At 52.1% G+C, this 19,141-nt stretch overlaps 1 protein-coding gene across 1 annotated transcript; it reads right to left on the reverse strand.

Moving 5' to 3' along the window:
• Positions 1-3,119: 3,119 nt before the first annotated feature.
• Positions 3,120-6,148, reverse strand: LOC119309443 (subtilisin-like protease SBT1.8). Its single transcript, XM_037585442.1, has 2 exons — positions 4,449-6,148; positions 3,120-4,133 (listed from the first exon to the last, which is right to left on the reverse strand). The coding sequence occupies exons 1-2, from the start codon at positions 6,088-6,090 to the stop codon at positions 3,454-3,456; spliced, it is 2,322 nt and encodes a 773-aa protein (XP_037441339.1). The 5' UTR covers positions 6,091-6,148; the 3' UTR covers positions 3,120-3,453.
• Between the last annotated feature and the right edge of the window lie 12,993 nt (positions 6,149-19,141).

Genomic DNA, 19,141 nt, shown 5'->3' on the forward strand with positions numbered 1-19,141 from the left:
GTAGTATCCCCCCCCCCTTTTCCTTCTTCTAGAGGGGGGAAAGGGGAAAGGGAGAGGGGAGAGGAGAAGGAAAGGGGGCACGCCCCCTCCCCTATTCCAATTCGGATTCCCCAAGGGAGGGGGTGCGGCCACCCCATGTGGGTTGCCTCCCCCCTCTCCTATGGCCCATGTTGGCCCAACAATTCCCTGGGGGGTTCCGATAACCTCCAGGTACTCCAAAAAATATCTGAACCTTTCCGAAACCATTCCGGTGTCCGAACATAATATTCCAATATACCAATCTTTACCTCTCGACCATTTCGAGACTCGTCGTCATGTCCATGATCTCATCCGGGACTCCGAACAACCTTCAGTCACCAAAACACATAACTCATATAATACATATCGTCATCGGACGTTAAGCGTGCGGATCCTACGGGTTCGAGAACTATGTAGACATGACCGAGACACCTCTCAGGTCAATAACCAATAGCGGAACCTGGATGCTCATATTGGTTCCCACATATTCTACGAAGATCTTTATCGGCCGAACTGCAATGTCAACATAGTTATTCCCTTTGTCATCGGTATGTTACTTGCCCGAGATTCGATCATCGGTTTCTTCAAACCTAGTTCAATCTCGTTACCGGAAAGTCTCTTTACTCGTTTCGTAGTGCATCATACTGTAACTAACTCATTAGTCACATTGCTTGCAAGGCTTCATATGATGTGCATTATCGAAAGGGCCCAGAGATACCTCTCCGATACTCAGAGTGACAAATCCTAATCTCGATCTATGCCAACCCAACAAACACCTTCGGAGACACCTGTAGAGCATCTTTATAATCACTCAGTTACGTTGTGACATTTGATAGCACATAAGGCATTCCTCCGGTGTCCAGGAGTTGCATAAACTCATAGTCGGAGGAATATATATTTGACACGAAAAAAGTAGTAGCAATAAAATTGAACGATCATTATGCTAAGATAACGGATGGGTCTTGTCCATCACATCATTTGACTAATGATGTGATCTCGTTTATCAAATGACATGTCCATGGCTAGGAAACTTAACTATCTTTGATCAACGAGCTAGTCTAGTAGAGGCATACTAGGGACACGGTGTTTTGTCTATGTATTCACACATGTATCAAGTTTCCGGTTAATACGATTCTAGCATGAATAATAAACACTTATCATGAAGTAAGGAAATATAAAATAACAACTTTATTATTGCCTCTAGGGCATATTTCCTTCATAAATACTATACAATTACTTTGATATTGCTAGGTAAGTCAACGTGCAGATATTAAAAAAACACTTACTTAGAACAAAGTTTAGACGGGTAATATCGTCCAGGAAGTTACCATATATTATATGACCAGGCTCTTTTAGGTACAGTGCAATTTTAGTGACAAGTTTCACTACATAAAATTTAGAATTTTTTGTCAAAAGGCCCGCACCAAAATAGGAATGACCATCTTCATCAAGTTTTACAGAAGCAAAGATTGTAAATCCATGATTTGTGTTCAATATGACATCCCTGGAGTCTTCAGTGATGTAGAGGCTAAGACTGTGTACTACAGTTGTTGTTGCAAAGCAAGGGATGTACTGGAGGAAATGATAAGGTTGTTAGAGAATATGGTAACATGCAAATATGAGAGTAATTGAAAGAATATTACAACATTTGAAATCAAAGGACAAAACATTATAATTAAACAGATAATGTAATCATGATGTCATGCAAATATGAGAGTAATCGAAAGAACAATGCAACATTAATTTTCCTAATATAGAAAGAAGAAGAAAAACCTTCGACGTATATGCTGCATGTGGCACCTTTTATCCAAATGTAGCAATATATAGTATATGTTCAGAAAAGTAGGCCATGTCAACCGAGGTAGGGTGAGATTGAACATACCGTGCGCTTCATGAAGTCATCTGGTACAGTGAGATGGAACTCCTTGGTTGTCTGGCCGAGGCCGCATAGGCCTAATGTCCCCTTGCACTGTACTCTCTATGAATGAAAACCCTCAAATCAGCTAGAAGAAAAATGAATTCACATTGATTTCGGCAGGGTGATTAAAAGGGGCAGACGGACTTGGATAAGAAATGAGCGAATAATTTAGTAAATTAGTTACCTGGTTCTCCATGAGAAAATATCCAATATTGTAGATTCCCAAATCTGGCAGAGTTGGGTCAACGACGAGCAGCGTCGAAAAAGTCGATGGCAAGCGGCAATGGCAAAATGCGGCGAGGTTTGCCGGTAGCTGGCGACGGCACAAGCGTCGAGCTAAGTGGTTGCCGCGGCCATAAGCGGTGACATGCAGAGTCACGGAGGAGTGGAGGTGCGAATGGGGACCAGGGGGTGGCGCGTGGGGTTGAGGGTTTTCTTTTTTCCGTTTTAAATTGAGTGGTGAGGGTTTTCAATCCTAGAATGCGTTTCGGAGGCAACGGTTTGGTAGACCCAACCGTCTATGATTAACATCACTTCGGTGCGAGGGTGATATGGACTAGCGTTCGATCTGTGTACATCCTACGTCGCAGACGTCCAATCCGTGGGGATGCGTTCTTGACAATTTGAATACACATGCCACGACACAATGAAAGTCATCACATACGGTTCCAATCTGGGAAAATCACCAAGTTTCAGAGTGGGTCACATATTCTTTGTCGGTTGACCCTGAAATAAATACCCACGCTAAACATCCACCCTAATATGCACCATACGTGTTCAATTTTTTTTGCCAAACCTCCACACCAAATTTTTTGCCAACCCTTCACACATAAGCTATGCGTGTTGTGGGTAAACAGTTGCTAGTATAAAATTATGTGGGAAGATCGAAAATAACACAGACGATTCACGCTAGTAAGCTGTGTGTGATGTGGGCAATCATATGTTGGTCTAAGAGAAGCATAAAATTTCATCAACCAAACTGATTACATACTCATCCCACATCTAGATATAAGCATACTCAGGCATAGATAATAAATGCACTCATGCATAGTTCAACCATAGTTCAACCTATATTAAGCATAGTCAAGCATGGTTATAATTAAGACACTATATAACTAGGGTACTTCTGAACATAACCATAGTTCAATTCCACGTCCCGTCTGCCGGCAGGCCATCTCTGAGAGGAAATGGTATATTTTGTATGAAACCAGAGGTCAGTTTTGTGTTTCTTTGAAGTGTCTGCTTCTTGATATATTTATGGAAGATGAACTAAAACTGTTTTGAGACAACTGCTCTATAGGCAGTGAGGAAATTACTACTAGCAAATCAATCCCTTTTATTAATGTGCTGTTCCCATCCCCTGAAACAATTAATTGCCTTGTCTCTTTTTTGACAGCACAGAAATCAGGAGCCAGAATTCTTCCAGCCTATGCAACACTTCCATCGATCTCCCCCGCCGACGCCGATCACGCCACCGGCACGGCTACGTACGAATTTTACTCGCCCATGCATGGGTGTTACATCCCCCACGTATACGATATCGGGCTCCGCACGTCCTGCTCCCCGCTGCTCCACGTCAGCCACCCGAACGCGGCGTCCATCGGGCCGCCCTCCGCCGTCGACTTGAACGCGACGGTGTACCTGAGCTTGTCCCCGGCCTTCTTGAACACGAGCCTGGCCGGCTTCACGGACACGACGATGCTGGGCGGGCCGGTGACCTTGGCCGCGTACACCGACCCGGCGGCGCCGACGTTGGTCAGCTCGCGGTGGTACTTGACGGTGGTGCGCGACTTGCGGAGGCTGAACACGACGGAGAAGGACGGGTAGTTGAGGTCGCCGGGGCTGGACAGCTTCCGCTGGCACGTCGCGTTCGGCGCCCCCGTGATGGCCTGGACCTGCCGGGGCGAGGCGCCGCCGACGGTGCAGAGGAAGGCAACGTAGTCGTCGATGGACGTGTCGTAGACGAGGCCCGGGGAGAGGGCCTTGACGGGGTCGACGTGGCCGGAGCCGAAGGACCATGGCGTGGCCGAGGCCGTGGCGTTGGCGCCGGCCGCGTCGAGGAGGGGCGAGCCGGTGTTGTCGACGGTGTAGGCGGTGGTCATGAGCGCGGACTTGATGGCGCTGGGGCTCCAGTCCGGGTGCGCCGCCTTAACGAACGCCGCGAGGCCGCTGATGTGAGGGCACGACATGGATGTCCCTGCATCATCATAAACTGAATTATTTGCAGCTCGAGTTTGTAAGTTCAGTCATACTGGAGAGAAAGAGAAGTCACCAAACGCGTGCCTAAAGCCTGCCATTACTATCATGGCATTGCGATGCGTGCGAACTGCACCTAAAGCTAACAACATGATGGCTAGCACCTAAAGACGACCATAGCGATAGCACGCTCGCATGGCTGCTACGGCTACCCGTAAAGTCTAGGGTTTTAGGTCCATATTTTCAAGAAAGACGTGCCGGTCAGTACAATCCTCAAGAGTTTTTCTACTGAAGAAGAAGCAAAGCGTGCGCTCACCTGACAAGATGTTGAACGCCGGCCGCCGCTCGTCGATGGTCAACCCAGTCGGCCCGACGGACCCCGTCCACCCGGCCAAGATGTTCACGCCCGGTCCAATCACGTCCGGCTTCAGCAGCTGCGCCACCTGCCTGTTCGGCCCACGGGAGCTAAACGCGGCCACCACCGGCGCCGGGTGCACGTCGACGGCGGTGCCGGCAAAGCTCAACGCCACCTCCGCGCCGGCGTCCGACTCCACGTACGTCCTTATGGCGTCGCCACTCTTGGCGCCCACGGCGACCGCAGGGAGCAGGTGGCTGTCCGCCACGACCTCCTCGCCGCTCTGTGCGGTGTTCGCGAGCACCATCCCGACGCCGCCCGCCAGCTTCACCACCTGCCCCTTCTCCACCCGCGAGTTCCCGCCCCGGTCGCACAGGACCACCTTGCCCTTCACCGCCGCCGCGTCCAGCGTGCCCGACATGCAAAGCTTGCTCGCGTTGCTGCCCGGGCGGATGCCTTTGTTGTACACCAGAGGGAACTTGTCGTCACCCAGCCCATCGCCTGAGTAGAGCGACATGCCGGCATGGGTCTCGCCGTTGCCGAGCTTCGCGTACGCCGGGAAGTTCCGGTCGAGCGTGCCGGCTCCGACGGTGATGATCCACGGGGCAGTGTTCACTAGCGACGACGGCGCCGGCCCGCTGTTCCCCGCGGAGCACGCGACGACGATGCCGCGGCGGGTGGCCGCCAGCGCGCCGATGGCTATGGGGTCGCGGGAGAGCGGGTACGAGCCGCCTCCCAGCGACAGCGAGAGCACGTCGACTCCGTCCTCGATGGCCTGCTCCATGCCCGCCAGTATGTCCGAGCTGAAGCATCCCTGCCTCCAGCACACCTTGTACGCCGCGACGCGCGCCCCGGGCGCCATGCCCCGCGCCGTGCCGTGGGCGTACCCGAGGAGGCTCGCGTCGGCCACCACGGCCCCCGCCGCCGTGGACGCCGTGTGGGTGCCGTGCCCGTCGTGGTCCCTCGGCGACGAGAGCTCGGTGGTTCCGTGGGAGGAGCCGTTCCTGCCGCCCGCCCCGAAGCCCCGGAAGAAGCCGCGCGCGCCGATGAGCTTGCGGTTGCACATCGAGGAGGGGAAGTCGGTGGCATTGGTCTCGCAGCTCCCGCGCCACCGCGACGGCACGGGGCTCAGGCCGGCATCGACGAAGCTGGGGCTCTCGGGCCACACGCCGGTGTCGAGCACCCCGACGATGACGTCGGAGCTTCCGCCGTCCGCGTTAGGAGCCGGGGCGCTGTACGGCGGGAGGTGGAGGAACGAAGGTGAGCGCGTGGTGTGGAGCGGGTGCAGGACGTCCTCGTGGACCGACGCGACGGCGGGATGGCCGCGGAGCTCGGTCACATGTGACGGGAGGAGGCGCGCGGCGAAGGCAGACGGCGCGGCCGTGGTGTAGGAGTAGAGGAGGTGGCGCTCGGGGTCCACGGAGAGCGCGTCGAGGTGCGCGTGGTGCCAGTGGAGGTGCGTGGCGTACGGCGACGGCTTGAGCGCGGGGTTCAGGTACACAATGTAGGTCGCCGCGCCTTCATCCCCGCCGGAGGCGAGCGCGGACGAGGAGGCGAGGCAGAGGAGGAGGAGGAGGAGGAGGAGACGGGGTGGTTGCTGCATGGCGCGTTCGGACCTCGCAGCGTACGTGGGGGAGTGGGAGTGGGAGTGGAGGGAGTGGTGCGTGTGGCGACAATCCGTCGAGGCGCTCGATTCAAATATAGAACCAGGTGGCCGCGTACGAACTTCCCGCTAATGGAAGATCTTGATTTCTCTGTGCAGCACAGATCAACAATTGTCGTAAACCTAATTCTGCAGTACGCCATTAGTGAAAGCAAAGAAAAATCCGATTCTTTGCGTCCACATGTCACGGCGGTATCACGGAATCAGCAATCAGTGTCACCACCGAAGATGACTGCAGTTCGTGTAACGGTCCTGGCCTGCACAGATGGAAATCCGTTTATTCACAAAAAAAAAGGAAGAAGAAGAAGATGGAATTCCGTTGGTGTCAGCGTCAAACTTTCCCGCAGTGCGCGCCGACTGCACGTCGCGAGAATTGCACGACGAAATAGTGTGGCAGTACTGTGGTGGGGGGCACAAAAGCGCACCGATCGATCGGGCATCAAGCATAGCCCGGCAGTGCATGATGCGTGTCTGCGTCCGGCCTCCGTGCCCATTATTCCGCCGGTCGACCGGCCCCGTCTTTCCAAGCGGCGCACTCCATGGCCGTGCACGTACGCGCGCGGCCCGCAGTTCATGTCTGCGTCGCTGTAACGCCGGGAGGCAACCGGTCGCCCGTACGTGGTGCGTGCCGGTGGTGGGGCGGAGGCTGTGTCTGTGTGCGTTCATGGGGCGCACCGCGCGAGTGAGCACGCGCGGTGGGCGAGAGTAGCTCGATGATCGCGCGTGGCCGGTGCGTGCCACTGTGATCCGATCCGGCGATCGCGTGGCTTTCCACCGTGCCCCTTTCTAATACTGCGTCGCCCATGCCTCCACTTTCTCGGGCGGAGCAACACCGTGCGCCGTGTGGCTCCACGCTTTCACGACTTCGCCGTGGCAGCTAGCTGGATTCCGTCGAGAAAGCCGGTGAAAGTCGTCGACGCACTTCCTCATCCTTCTGGTCCTCTGAATCAATAGTCGACAGCTTATGGAAGCGAAATCACTTGTCAGTATTTCCTCTTGATCTGAACTGCCAAGGGGTCCTATCGAGATCGTGGCTTAGTAACTTTGTTGCCACTTTGTACGTGCCATGCCACTTAACTTTGCAGAGTAACAGGACTCCACAGTCCAGAGGAAGGCCTAGCACTAATTTTTTTTAAAAACAGGCGCAAAAATTTTGCCTCATCGATTATATTAAGAATACAAGAATTACACAGTTAATTACGGAAAACCGGATGAAAATCAACACAAATAGGCCAGGCAGGAACTACTCATGTGGCATGAAACCCACAATGTCTAGCACTATAATGTGAAGCTGGCGCAGTGGCCTTTCCAGTTTGGAGTGGTGGACGAAAAATACGAAGCTTGCGCTTTAAACGCAGCTTCTGCGGATCTGATTTACTGTAAGAAGGGGCACCAGATCTGTCACAGCACTACCTTAGATTCGCACCATGCTGACCAGAAGAGATGAGATAACTGGCAGAATGCGCACTCCAGTTGGAAAATGTTTGTTTGCACGTACAAGTGATTTGACCTTTGTAGTCGTTTGTACCAGCATACCACTCAGGGCATGAAATCACATATTTGACTTGAGGCCGAAATCAAATCACGAACTGACTTGCTCTCAAAAAAAATTTCACTCTGCTGACCCTTTAGTGTGGCGCCCGACAGCTAGGCGCCGCACCCTACTGTGCAGCGTCCTTCCCTTAGGCGTCGCACCTCATGCCAGCGTGGCAGTCCGAGGCCAGACGCGGCCCCACAGGCAGCTGTGCAGCGCCTAAGCCCTAGGCGCTACACTTGTAATGTGCAGCGCCCGTGTCTTAGGCGCTGCACTGTCTGTGTGCCACTTAGGTTGGCCCCATCCTCTCTCCCCTCCCACCCCTACCCCACACGCCCCCACCCCACCCAAACCCTTAGCCTTGCGCCCCTCCTCTCTTCCCCTCTCCCCTCTCAAATCCTTATCAAATCTTGCAAACCCGGAGTATTTGACCGTGGATTTCGAAGCCAACCCCTCCCTTAAGGTAGTCTCCTCCGATCCCCTCGTTTTCATCCATAGGAATTATCATATTTGCTCAAATCTTGCTAGTTTGGGGAAACCTAGTTTTTGCTTGGATTTGGAAATTTGTGTTGAATCATGTTATATTTCTTTGCTAATTTGGTATGGTGAGTGTCGGTGTCAAAACCGGCGGATCTCGGGTAGGGGGTCCCGAACTGTGCGTCTAGGCAGATGGTAACAGGAGACAAGGGACACGATGTTTTACCCAGGTTCGGGCCCTCTTGATGGAGGTAAAACCCTACGTCCTGCTTGATTAATATTGATGATGTGTGTTACAAGAGTAGATCTACCACGAGATCAAGGAGGCTAAACCCTAGAAGCTAGCTATGGTATGATTGTTGTTCGTCCTACGGACTAAAGCCATCCGGTTTATATAGACACCGGAGAGGGTTAGGGTTACACAGAGTCGGTTACAATGGTAGGAGATCTACATATCCGTATCGCCAAGCTTGCCTTCCACGCCAAGGAAAGTCCCATCCGGACACGGGACGAAGTCTTCAATCTTGTATATTCATAGTCTTGGAGTCCGACCGATGATGATAGTTCGGCTATCCGGACACCCCCTAGTCCCGGACTCCCTCAGTAGCCCTGAACCAGGCTTCAATGACGACGAGTCCGGCGCGCGTATTGTCTTCGGCATTGCAAGGCGGGTTCCTCCTCCGAATAATTTATGGAAGATTGTGAACACCAGGATAGTGTCCGGCTCTGCAAAATAAATTCCACGCACCATCGTAGAGAGAATAATATATACACAAGTTCAATCTGCTGACGTGTTTGGTGGCGTGACGTTACACCACTACCAAGCCTTTACTTGAATCGTTTTTATTATACCACCTCAGCGTGTTTAGCGAAGCGGTTTCCTTGGCACGTCTTGTCGAAGCAGAGATCGTGTTCCCCTTATTCCGGGATTCTCATAAATACGGATGTGGGTAACCCAACCGCGCCCGTTGCCACGCCCCCTCCATCGAAGGCGGGTTACAAACGGTCACGGGGACGGCTCTTGGTATTCTTCCTCTTTATAATGAGACCAAGGCCCGTTCCTTTTCTTCAATCCTCAATCGAATCCGCCCCTCGCCCCGAGTTCCAACACCCAGGGCTCCAGATTCGGGTACCTTCGACCTTCGACAATGTCCGGCTCCGACCTACGAGGCCGGTGGATGCCCTCTTCCGTCACGGAAGAAGACGTGCTAAAGCTGAGAGACGCCAGGTACTTGACCTACGAGATTTCGCATAGGTTGCCTGCCCGAGGGCAAGTTATTCCTACTCCCGAGCCCGGCGAGAGCGTCGTGTTCGTGTCTCACCTCCGTCGGGGTTTAGGCTTCCCGATGGATCCCTTCGTGAGGGGGCTCATGTTTTACTATGGGCTGGAACTCCATGACTTGGCTCCGGAGTCCATCCTCCATATCTCATCATTCATTGTCGTCTGCGAAGCCTTCCTCCGCACTACCCCTCACTTCGGCTTGTGGCTCAAAACCTTCAACGTGGAGCCGAAGATGATTGAGGGGCGTCAGGCAAAGTGCGGCGGGGCGGTTATAAGCAAGAGGGCCGATGCTCCATGGCCCAAGGGCTCTTTTCAGGAGGAGCTCGGCTTGTGGCAATAGGAGTGGTTCTATATCATCGCTCCCAGGGGCAGCAGGCAGAGGCCGCCGCCCGTCTTCCGCTCGGGCCCTCCATAATGGCTGACATCATGGGTCAACAAGGGGCTTAACTGGGGGCCGTCCAAAGACGTACCCCTGTTGCAGGACCGGATTCGAGGCCTCCAAGAAAGGAAGATTAATCTGGTCATAGTGGCACAGGTTATGCTGATCCGGCGCCTTCTGCCCTGCAAACATCGCCTCCTCCGCCTGTGGGAATTTAATCCGGAGGGGCCACGAGCTCTCCAACACTTCATGGGTTTGACACCCGCGGAGATGTACAAACTGTTCTTCGGATCGCAAGAGATGCGTCCGGACTTGACCGAGGACGCTGGCCTAAGCTGCAATCGCCCGGATACTCAAGTAAGTAGCCCTGTGTCCTGACATATTGTCCATTTATTTATCATGGGTTTGCCTTTTAACCAGCTATCCCTTGGACAGGAGTGGATAGCGCAAGCAAAACTGATACGGTGTCCGGCCCCCCTCCCTGAGACCACGCCGGATCCCGTGTTTGTCAAAATGTTGGAGTTTGCGCCTTCGGAGGAGAGCGAAGGGGGGCACAGGGAAACTACCACCTCTGCCAAGGAGGCCTTCAATAAGGGGGGAATCGAGAATCCCTCCTTCCAGGGGGAGAAGAGGACCGCTTCCGAAGACCCGGAGGCCAAGGCCTCAAAGCGGGGAAGGAAATCTGCGCCAGAAGGTCCTGCGCCGGGAAGAGCCCCGGCCGCACAGTCTCCTCAGAGGAGTCAGCCCTCCAGCGAGCCGTAAGTAAAAAAGGGGGAATTTTGTAATAGGGGACGCCCCTGCATTATTTCCAAAGGTAACCAAAGTTTTCACCTTGTAGTTCGGATCTCAGCCCATCTCAGCAGAGCTCATCTTCGGGGGACCTTCGTCCGGAGATGATGGAAAGCGAGACGCCTCCATCTGCCGCCCCGTCAGGCGGGGCGGACGACCCTGAGGTGTCGTCACGGAGGGTCTCCCCGAGTCCGGCGGGGCTGGAGAGTTCGGCACCCATTGGAGTACGGCCGGTGGAGCTGCAGGATTTGCTCAAGAGGGCGTCTATCTCAGAAGATCACCGCACATTAATGAGTATGGTGATTGAGAGGATCTCATCCGCCAAAAGCGGGTTGTATGAGGCCGTCGGAAGTTTGCCGACGGGGTTTGAGGTACGCAAAAAATGACATACCTTTTGACAGTTTTGCACATGGAGTGCGCCCTGTATAGATAGTAGCCCCTGAGACTTGGTATGCTGTCGAAAGCGACAGCGTGCCAAGGATCATAATCTCAGTTATAGAATGTCGCCTTTCCTATGCAGGTGGCGGAACGTTCGGTGGCCAGCCGGACTGATGGAGTTGCCGAACTGAAGAGGCAACTCTATGTTGCGGATGCGGACATCGCGCTGGTCAATAAATGACTTAACGAGTCGCAAGGTAGGTGGTTGCTCCGTGGTTGCCTAGTAAGGGAGCTGATGCTCGTTCCTTACAATTTGTATGCTTGATGCAGATGGCGCCGCTGCTGTGGAAGACCTTTGAGCAGAGCTTGCTCGAGCCAAGGAGCAAGCCAGGAAAAGTGATGCGGCTGCCTCGAAGGCAGCAGAAGAACTAAAAGCCGAAAAGGCTGCTCACTTCCGAAGCAGGGAGGAGATGGCCGGAATGGCCGCGAAATTAAAAGATGCTGCCGACCGCTATGAGGTTCTTGAAAGAGAACGCCGAGCAGAGCAAGAGGACCTAAAGAAGGCCACGCCGAAGCCAAGGATGCCCGTGGTGCGATGCGGGCTATGAAGGAGGAACCGCGTCAGGCCGGAGACATTGCGGCTGGAAAGCCCTTTCTACTGCGTAGGAAGTTTACGGATCCGAAGTATGCTCAGTTGGGCCAATTGTGTGGTGCGGAGGATCCTTATCTGGATTTGGCGACGAGTGCGGCGGACGCAGTCGTGCACTTCCGAAGCCAGAAGGATAACGAAATGGAAGAGCTTTTCTGGTCTCAATTCCATAGTCCGGAGCGTCCACTCCCGTTGGCTGATCGGCTGGCTGAGTGGGCTGAGCTGAATAGATTATCCGGACTTGCCATGACGGATGTGGTCGCTCATCTGTGGCCGGAAAGACCCAAGCCGAAGAGTTATTTTGGCTTGTTGCAGCAATTCCTTGGGGCGGTGCCGCATATCAAGGCGATGAAGCGGTCGGCATGCATAGAAGGTGCACGGATGGCTCTCGCCCGTGTGAAAACATACTGGGCGGAGATGGATGCCACCGCTGTTGCATCCCGGGGTTCGGACAAAAGCCAATTACCCGCCGAGCACTATTTTGAGGAAGTCCTGCAGGGCGCTCGTTTAATAGAGTCGCAGTGCTCGAAAGATGTTATGTTTAAATGGCATGTATGATTTCTGAGATCATGTTTATAATGCAACGGCCTTTTATACTTGTGCGTTCAAGTATTGAACTATCTCCTGTGCGGCCGTATATGTATGAATAACCTGAAAGTTGCAGTCTTTGGCTTCAGCCCCCACGCACATGGTGGGGGGGTGTTTGCAAAAAAGAAAAGCGCTTTTTCACACTTAATCCAACGTCTTGGTCCTTTGAAGGAGGTGATAGTATAGCAAACTAGGCAACCGGACTATAATGCTTTATCACTTTCACTTAGCCATAGGAGCTCGATGGTGGGGCTACTATATAGTCCCTAGAGGCACCGCGCTCTCCGAACTCGGGGCGCGTATGTGCCTGACCGGGAAGCGGTGCTTCGTCAAAGCGGAGGAATTCTAAACATTCCAATAGTCGATCGAGTGGTTGACTAGTCTCTCGCTATATCATGACAGTCGGTTTTCGGCTTTCTCTACTGAGGTGCTCGCCCGGCCGAACCGGGGCACAATCGCAGTAGTTCTCCTGGTGCCACGTTAGCCGATGGAGCCGAACGTAAGGCAGCAAAACACAGGAGCCGGGCAAACCCAACATTTGACCAAAGACATGATTCGGAGTTGATGCATATAAGGCCTAACTCGAGACGCCGAACACTCCCTGAGGTGTTCGGTCTTTATGATACCGGGCAGAACAATGCCCTAAGCCCCTAGTGTCCAGGTACAGGCGGGAACTTCTGACGCGGCCGATGCCAAAACGCCAGCCTCCTCCTCGGTTATGGTAGAAAACCGGGGGATGTGTATCAACAAGAGACAGTAAGAAAGGTTTACGCAGGGTCTTAATCTGAAAAGAATCCTTGCAACGGGTCCCTGCTGCACGTCTGCGCCTGTGTCTCCGTTGTGCTGTATCCTGGACGGGTGTAGCACGTGCTTCATCTGTAAAAGAGAAGGACTTAGTTTGGAAGAAATATCGTGCGAAAGTTGTATTTAAAATAAAGTATAATTTGGAAGATGAATAAAGTTGAGCTTTATTGGCTCTCATCGTTTATACGTGCGGCCCCTTGTAAAGGGGTCTGCGGCTGGGAAGCCCCTTGTTTATTTACGCCGGACTCGCCCAACCGTGTCCGAGGTCTGAATGACCTGTTTTTAGGGGCTTTGACCTGCAACATCGGATTAGTGTGTGGCTATCAAGGCGGCCTCACGTTCTCCGTGGTCGAGGAACACTCGGAGTTACTCTTTAATGAGATTATGCCGCGTGGACCGGGCATTTGAAGCGTAAGAGACGCGTGATGTGGTATTGCGTTAAAGCGGGCGAAAACTTCGCGTCCCAGTAGTGTTTGAGGGCCACTGTTAGATGGGGCGATATGGAGAGTGAGATTTTCGCGATGGAGGTTGTCGGATGAACCGAACACAACTTCTAGTGGTATAGAGCCTGTACAATTGGCTTAAAGGCCTGGCGTCACTCCTTTGAAGGAAGTGCTGCTACGGCAAATTTTGGTAGGGTCTATCCCCATTCTGCGGATGTTGTCCTGGTATGGCAGGTGCCGCACTGTGTTTTCGTGTTATCACATGAAGTGAGTTCACTGTTTTGACTTCTAGTGGGAAAGTCTTCTGTTTTCTGGCGTGCTGCTTGTGGGGTTCGTCGTCTCCTTCGCTTGGTGTGTCGAGCCCCTTGCGTTCGGCGTTAAGTCGGCCGGACTGCTTGAAGACCCAACAATCTCTGTGGGTATGGTTTGCAGGCTTCCCGGAGGTACTATGTATTTGACATAGCCTATCCAGAATTTTGTTCAGGTTGGATAGCTCATCGCTGTTGTCCTTGAGGGGCAGTGTTTTATTATTCGGCCGAGAGCTTTTGAATCCGGTGTTGACCGCCGTGCTATTTGGGCCATTTTCCTTATTCCTGCGCTAATCTTTTCTGCGTCGTGATTTCCCATCTCCATCCCTTACTTCAGATGTACTCGGGTCGCTGGTGCTGCATCTAGCCAGCCAGCTGTCTTCCCCGCGCAAAAGCGGGTCTTGAGGCTTGTTAGTGCGGCCATTGTTCTTGGTTTTTCCTGGCCGAGGTGTCTGGCGAGCCATTCATCTCGGACGTTGTGCTTAAAGGCTGCTAAGGCTTCGGCGTCCGGACAGTCGACTATTTGGTTCTTTTTGGTGAGGAACCTGTTCCAGAATTTGCATGCTGACTCTCCGGGCTGTTGAGTTATGTGACTTAAATCGTCTGCATCCGGAGGGCGGACATAAGTCCCCTGAAAATTTGCTCGAAACGCATCCTCGAGCTCTTCCCAACTTCCAATGGTATTTTCTGGGAGGCTTTTGAGCCAATGCCGAGGTGGCCCTTTGAGCTTGAGGGGTAGGTATTTTATGGCATGGAGATCGTTTCCTCTGGCCATATGTATGTGTAGGATATAATCCTCAATCCAGACTCCGGGGTCTGTTGTTCCGTCATATGCCTCTATGTTTACGGGTTTGAATCCCGCTGGAAATTCATGATCCAGTACCTCATCGGTGAAACATAGTGGGTGTGCGGCGCCCCTGTATTTGGGTGTGCCGTTGTCTTCAAACGCTCGGCGGGTTGTGTTGCTTCCTGGAGTCTTCTTTTTTGGCCCATAGATAGACCTGACCGGGTCATCCTTTTTCCGAGGATCTTTATGATGATCGTGTGCCGGCTTGTGTGCGGCGCCCCTTGATACTCTTAGCATGTCATCTGGTCGTCTATGCTCTTGTTTTGATCGGGGATGGGTTGCTTGTCCAGTTCGTCATATTCGGATGGTTGCTTGGTGGCATGTTCACCTTCCACTGCTTCGCCCTGCTCTAGAGCCGGGTCCGTATGGGTACCGTTTTTATCGAGGCGGGACTTCGGGCGGCGCTTGCGTCGCTGTTTTGGTTGTTTGTTGGGGGAGTTGTCCTTCACCATGTCCCGTTGTTCCTCATTATCGCTTCCTTTTGGTGTATCCACCATGTATACGTCGTGAGTTGGGGTGGCTTTCCAGTGCCCAATAGGCGCTGGTTCTTGGTCGTCTCTGGCATCGTCGTCCATACCGTCGATGTCTTCGGATTCGAAGTCTAGCATGTCAGTTAGATCGTTGACAGTGGCTACTAAGTGGGTGGTGGGTGGGTGTTGAATTTCTTCGTCATCCGCATCCCAACCGTCCTGACTGCAGTCCGGACAAGGCTCTCCTGATAAAGAGAGATACTTTAGCGAACTCAAGATGTCGCCGAAAGGTGAATGTTGAAAGATGTCCACGGCGGTGAACTCCACGATCGGTGCCCAACCGGATTCGATTGGAGGGGGCGCGGGGGGCTCGGAGTCCGGCGAGGAGTCCGGCTCCTCGGAGCCACGGGCTTCATGAGGGACAAGATCAGTGTTCTGCTCTATCGCTGTAGAGGTTGCAGCCCCTGAGGCGGTGTCTAGCCATCCGTCCTCGATCTGCGCAGCCGGTTCCGAATTGAAGATCGGAGCGGACTCGAGTGCGGCCTCCAGGATACTGTCTGGCTGCAGAGCTAAATCATGCTCGTCGCGATAGTGCGGCACGCTTGGCTGTGGCTCGAATCCATCAAGGATCAAGTCCATACGGATGTCAGCCGTGAAGTTCAAACTTCCAAATCTGACCTGACGGCCAGGGGCGTAGCTTTCGATCTGCTCCAGATGGCCAAGCGAATTGGCCCGCAGTGCGAAGCCGCCGAGGCCGAAGATCTGTCCGGGGAGGAAGGTCTCACCCTGGACTGCGTCGTTGATGATGATCGAAGAAGCCATCGAGCCTATCGGTGACGACACAGAGGAACTCTCAATGAAAGCACCAATGTCGGTGTCAAAACCGGCGGATCTCGGGTAGGGGGTCCCGAACTGTGCATCTAGGCGGATGGTAACAGGAGACAAGGGACACGATGTTTTACCCAGGTTCGGGCCCTCTTGATGGAGGTAAAACCCTACGTCCTGCTTGATTAATATTGATGATGTGTGTTACAAGAGTAGATCTACCACGAGATCAAGGAGGCTAAACCCTAGAAGCTAGCCTATGGTATGATTGTTGTTCGTCCTACGGACTAAAGCCATCCGGTTTATATAGACACCGGAGAGGGCTAGGGTTACACAGAGTCGGTTACAATGGTAGGAGATCTACATATCCGTATTGCCAAGCTTGCCTTCTACACCAACGAAAGTCCCATCCTGACACGGGACGAAGTCTTCAATCTTGTATCTTCATAGTCTTGGAGTCCGGCCGATGATAATAGTTCGGCTATCCGGACACCCCCTAGTCCCGGACTCCCTCAGTGAGGCTTTCATAGTATGCTAGGGTTAGGGTTATGTGTGTTTGATATTGGTGTTAGGGTTATGCTATGGTTAGTGTTGTGGTTATTGTTAAGTGGAGGTTAGGGTTATTAATTCATATCTATGTTAGGGCATATGTATTTTGTGCAAATATTTTTGTTAAGTACTTATTTGATATATGTGTTTTTTTATTATTGTAGGGATGGGAAGAACATGTGTTTATGTTCATCATGTGGATAAAGAGGCCTTTTTGAAAGGCAATGTTGAGCCGGACCCGGATGAGCTTGACGTGGTGTTTGAGAGTAGTCCTAGCTATGTGGAGTTCTTGGAACAAGTGAGGAATGATTTGAATTGGATGGACCCAAGTGACGTTGTTGAGTTCGAGGGAACGCATAATGTTGGTTTTGGAATGCACATCCGTTGGAAGACAATGCGTGTGAACTCCGAGCAACGTTGGGTTGCATACAAGGGGACGGTTGCCAAATCTCTAGACAAGGCTCTTGAGTTATTTGCCTCCAAGAAGGTTGAGTCTACTTTGAATTTGGACTTGAACCGTAACCCCTCCCCGTTGGTTGCTAGCACCCCCCCCCCACCACCACCAATGAACCAAGATCAAATGAGTGAACCTCATTTCAGCAACGAGATTGGCCAACATTGAGCCCGACTCCAAACAACCAAAATGAAGCTTTTGAAGAGGAGAATGATGAGTACGAGGAGGATGACAACGAAGTTGATCTCCATGACAACAATGTGGGTGATCTCGACCAATATCATGTGCAAGAGACAATGGACCAATCCATCCCTTTTTCCCGTGCATATGCATCGGACTCCGATGACGATGGTCCCGATGAAGAAGTTGATGAGGAGGGGTTCACGCCCAAGGAGGCCCAAGCATTCAAGAAGGTATTCGGGCGGGATCACAAGACACCATTGTTCAAGGATCTTAGTCTCACGGATGAAGCCATTGTGGATGGTGGCAAATGCATATCTCTTGGAGCTAGGCCAAGTTCTCACCGTGATTTGGAAGATGGCAAGAACAAGATATATCCTGGTTGTGTGTTTCAATCCTTCTTGGAATTGAAAATGTGGCTCGACAACTACTCGGTTACGCATTATTGTCCACATAAAGTGGCCAACTCGGACATCAAAGTGTGTTACACGGTCAAATGTGAAGTGCCAACATGTCCATGGATTGTGCGTGCAAGGCCATGGAAAGGAGGTCCCACTTGGCGCATAGTGAGTTGTCTACCAACTCACATGTGCCGGCACAAGAATGCGGATGGCAAGCTTGTGTACCAACAACATAGACAACTCACGTCTGAGTTCATTGCTTATAGGTTATCCAACCAAATATCCACACTTCCAATAATGAGCATCAAGAGTGTCATTAACCTTGTGAAAGCCATCTTTCATTACAAGGTCAAGTACGGCAAGGCATGGAAGGCGAAGCAAGCCGCATTCAAGATGTTGTATGGCAATTGGGAGGAAGCATATAACCGACTCCCTAGGTTGTTGTTAGCTATGGCCGCCACAAACCCAAGCATCGTTCATGTGGTTGAGCCTCATGGGCACCAAACATTGATTCACAACGGGAGGACCGTCCGAGTATTTGGCCGTGCATTTTGGGCCTTTGAGCAATGCGTGAGGGCTTTTGAGCATTGTCGACCCGTCATCGCCATTGATGGCACGTTCTTGACGGGACAATACAAGGGCACTTTGTTGGTTGCAATAGCAAGTGATGCAAATAACCGGGTGTTGCCTTTGGCTTTCTCTTTGGTTGAGGTGGAGAACAATGATAACTGGGAGTGGTTCTTGCATCAACTGAGAACAAGGGTACTACCGGCTGAAAGGGAAATATGTGTCATATCGGATCGCCATCCAGGAATTCTAAATGCGCTGGTGGTTGACATTCCCGGACATACAAAGTTGCACCATCGATGGTGCATGAGGCACTTTTGTGCAAACTTCTATAGGGCATGTGGTATCAAGGAGTTGGCCGATGATCTTCAGGTTGTTGTCTCGCTTTCACCAACAAGCGGTTTGCCACATTGTTCAATGCATTGCTCAGACACAAGAAACTTGACCCCGGCGGTCATGAGATTCTCAATAGGAACATTATCGAAAGGAATATGTGGGCACGTGCTTTCGATGAAGATGGCCGGAGGTACGGTCAAATGACAAGCAGTATGGCAGAATGCTTCAATAAGGTGCTCAAGGGTGTACGTGCATTACCGTGACGGCAATAGTTCAATACACATTTGACAAGATGAATGGATACTTTTTAAAGTACTCAATGGAGACGGATAAGCAGATTGCTGGTGAGAACAAGGATAAGCACAAGTACAATTTCCCACCAAAGGTTGAAGAATGGTTGGAATTTCAATCACGAAAGGCAGACTCCCAAGAAGCTGTACTATATGACGACAACGAGTGGAAGTATGAGGTGAAAGAGCCTGGAGGAACCACAAATGATGGCCACCAACACGGAGGCCGGGCTTTCAAGGTCTCCCTAACACGATGTGGTTGCAGCTGCATGAGGCCATCATTGCTTCATCTCCCATGCTCGCACTTGTTAAACGCATCCCGTGTTAGGAATGTCGACGTCAATCACCCTCTTACTGTGAGGGAGTCCGAGTTCTCAATCATGACGGTAAAGAATACGTGGGCACCACGGTTTCAGCCATACTTGGATCAATCACAATGGC

Source organism: Triticum dicoccoides, chromosome 5B, assembly GCF_002162155.2.
Source record: "Triticum dicoccoides isolate Atlit2015 ecotype Zavitan chromosome 5B, WEW_v2.0, whole genome shotgun sequence".
In the NCBI taxonomy this organism is placed as follows: domain Eukaryota; kingdom Viridiplantae; phylum Streptophyta; class Magnoliopsida; order Poales; family Poaceae; genus Triticum; species Triticum dicoccoides.

Bases quoted from the DNA above. Each gene is read 5' to 3' on its own strand.
- LOC119309443 (XM_037585442.1), bottom strand. From the start codon at position 6,090: ATGCAGCAACCACCCCGTCTCCTCCTCCTCCTCCTCCTCCTCTGCCTC. The intron at 4,134-4,448 runs GTGAGCGCACGC...ATGATGATGCAG, and splicing joins GGCGTTCAACATCTTGTCAG to GGACATCCATGTCGTGCCCT.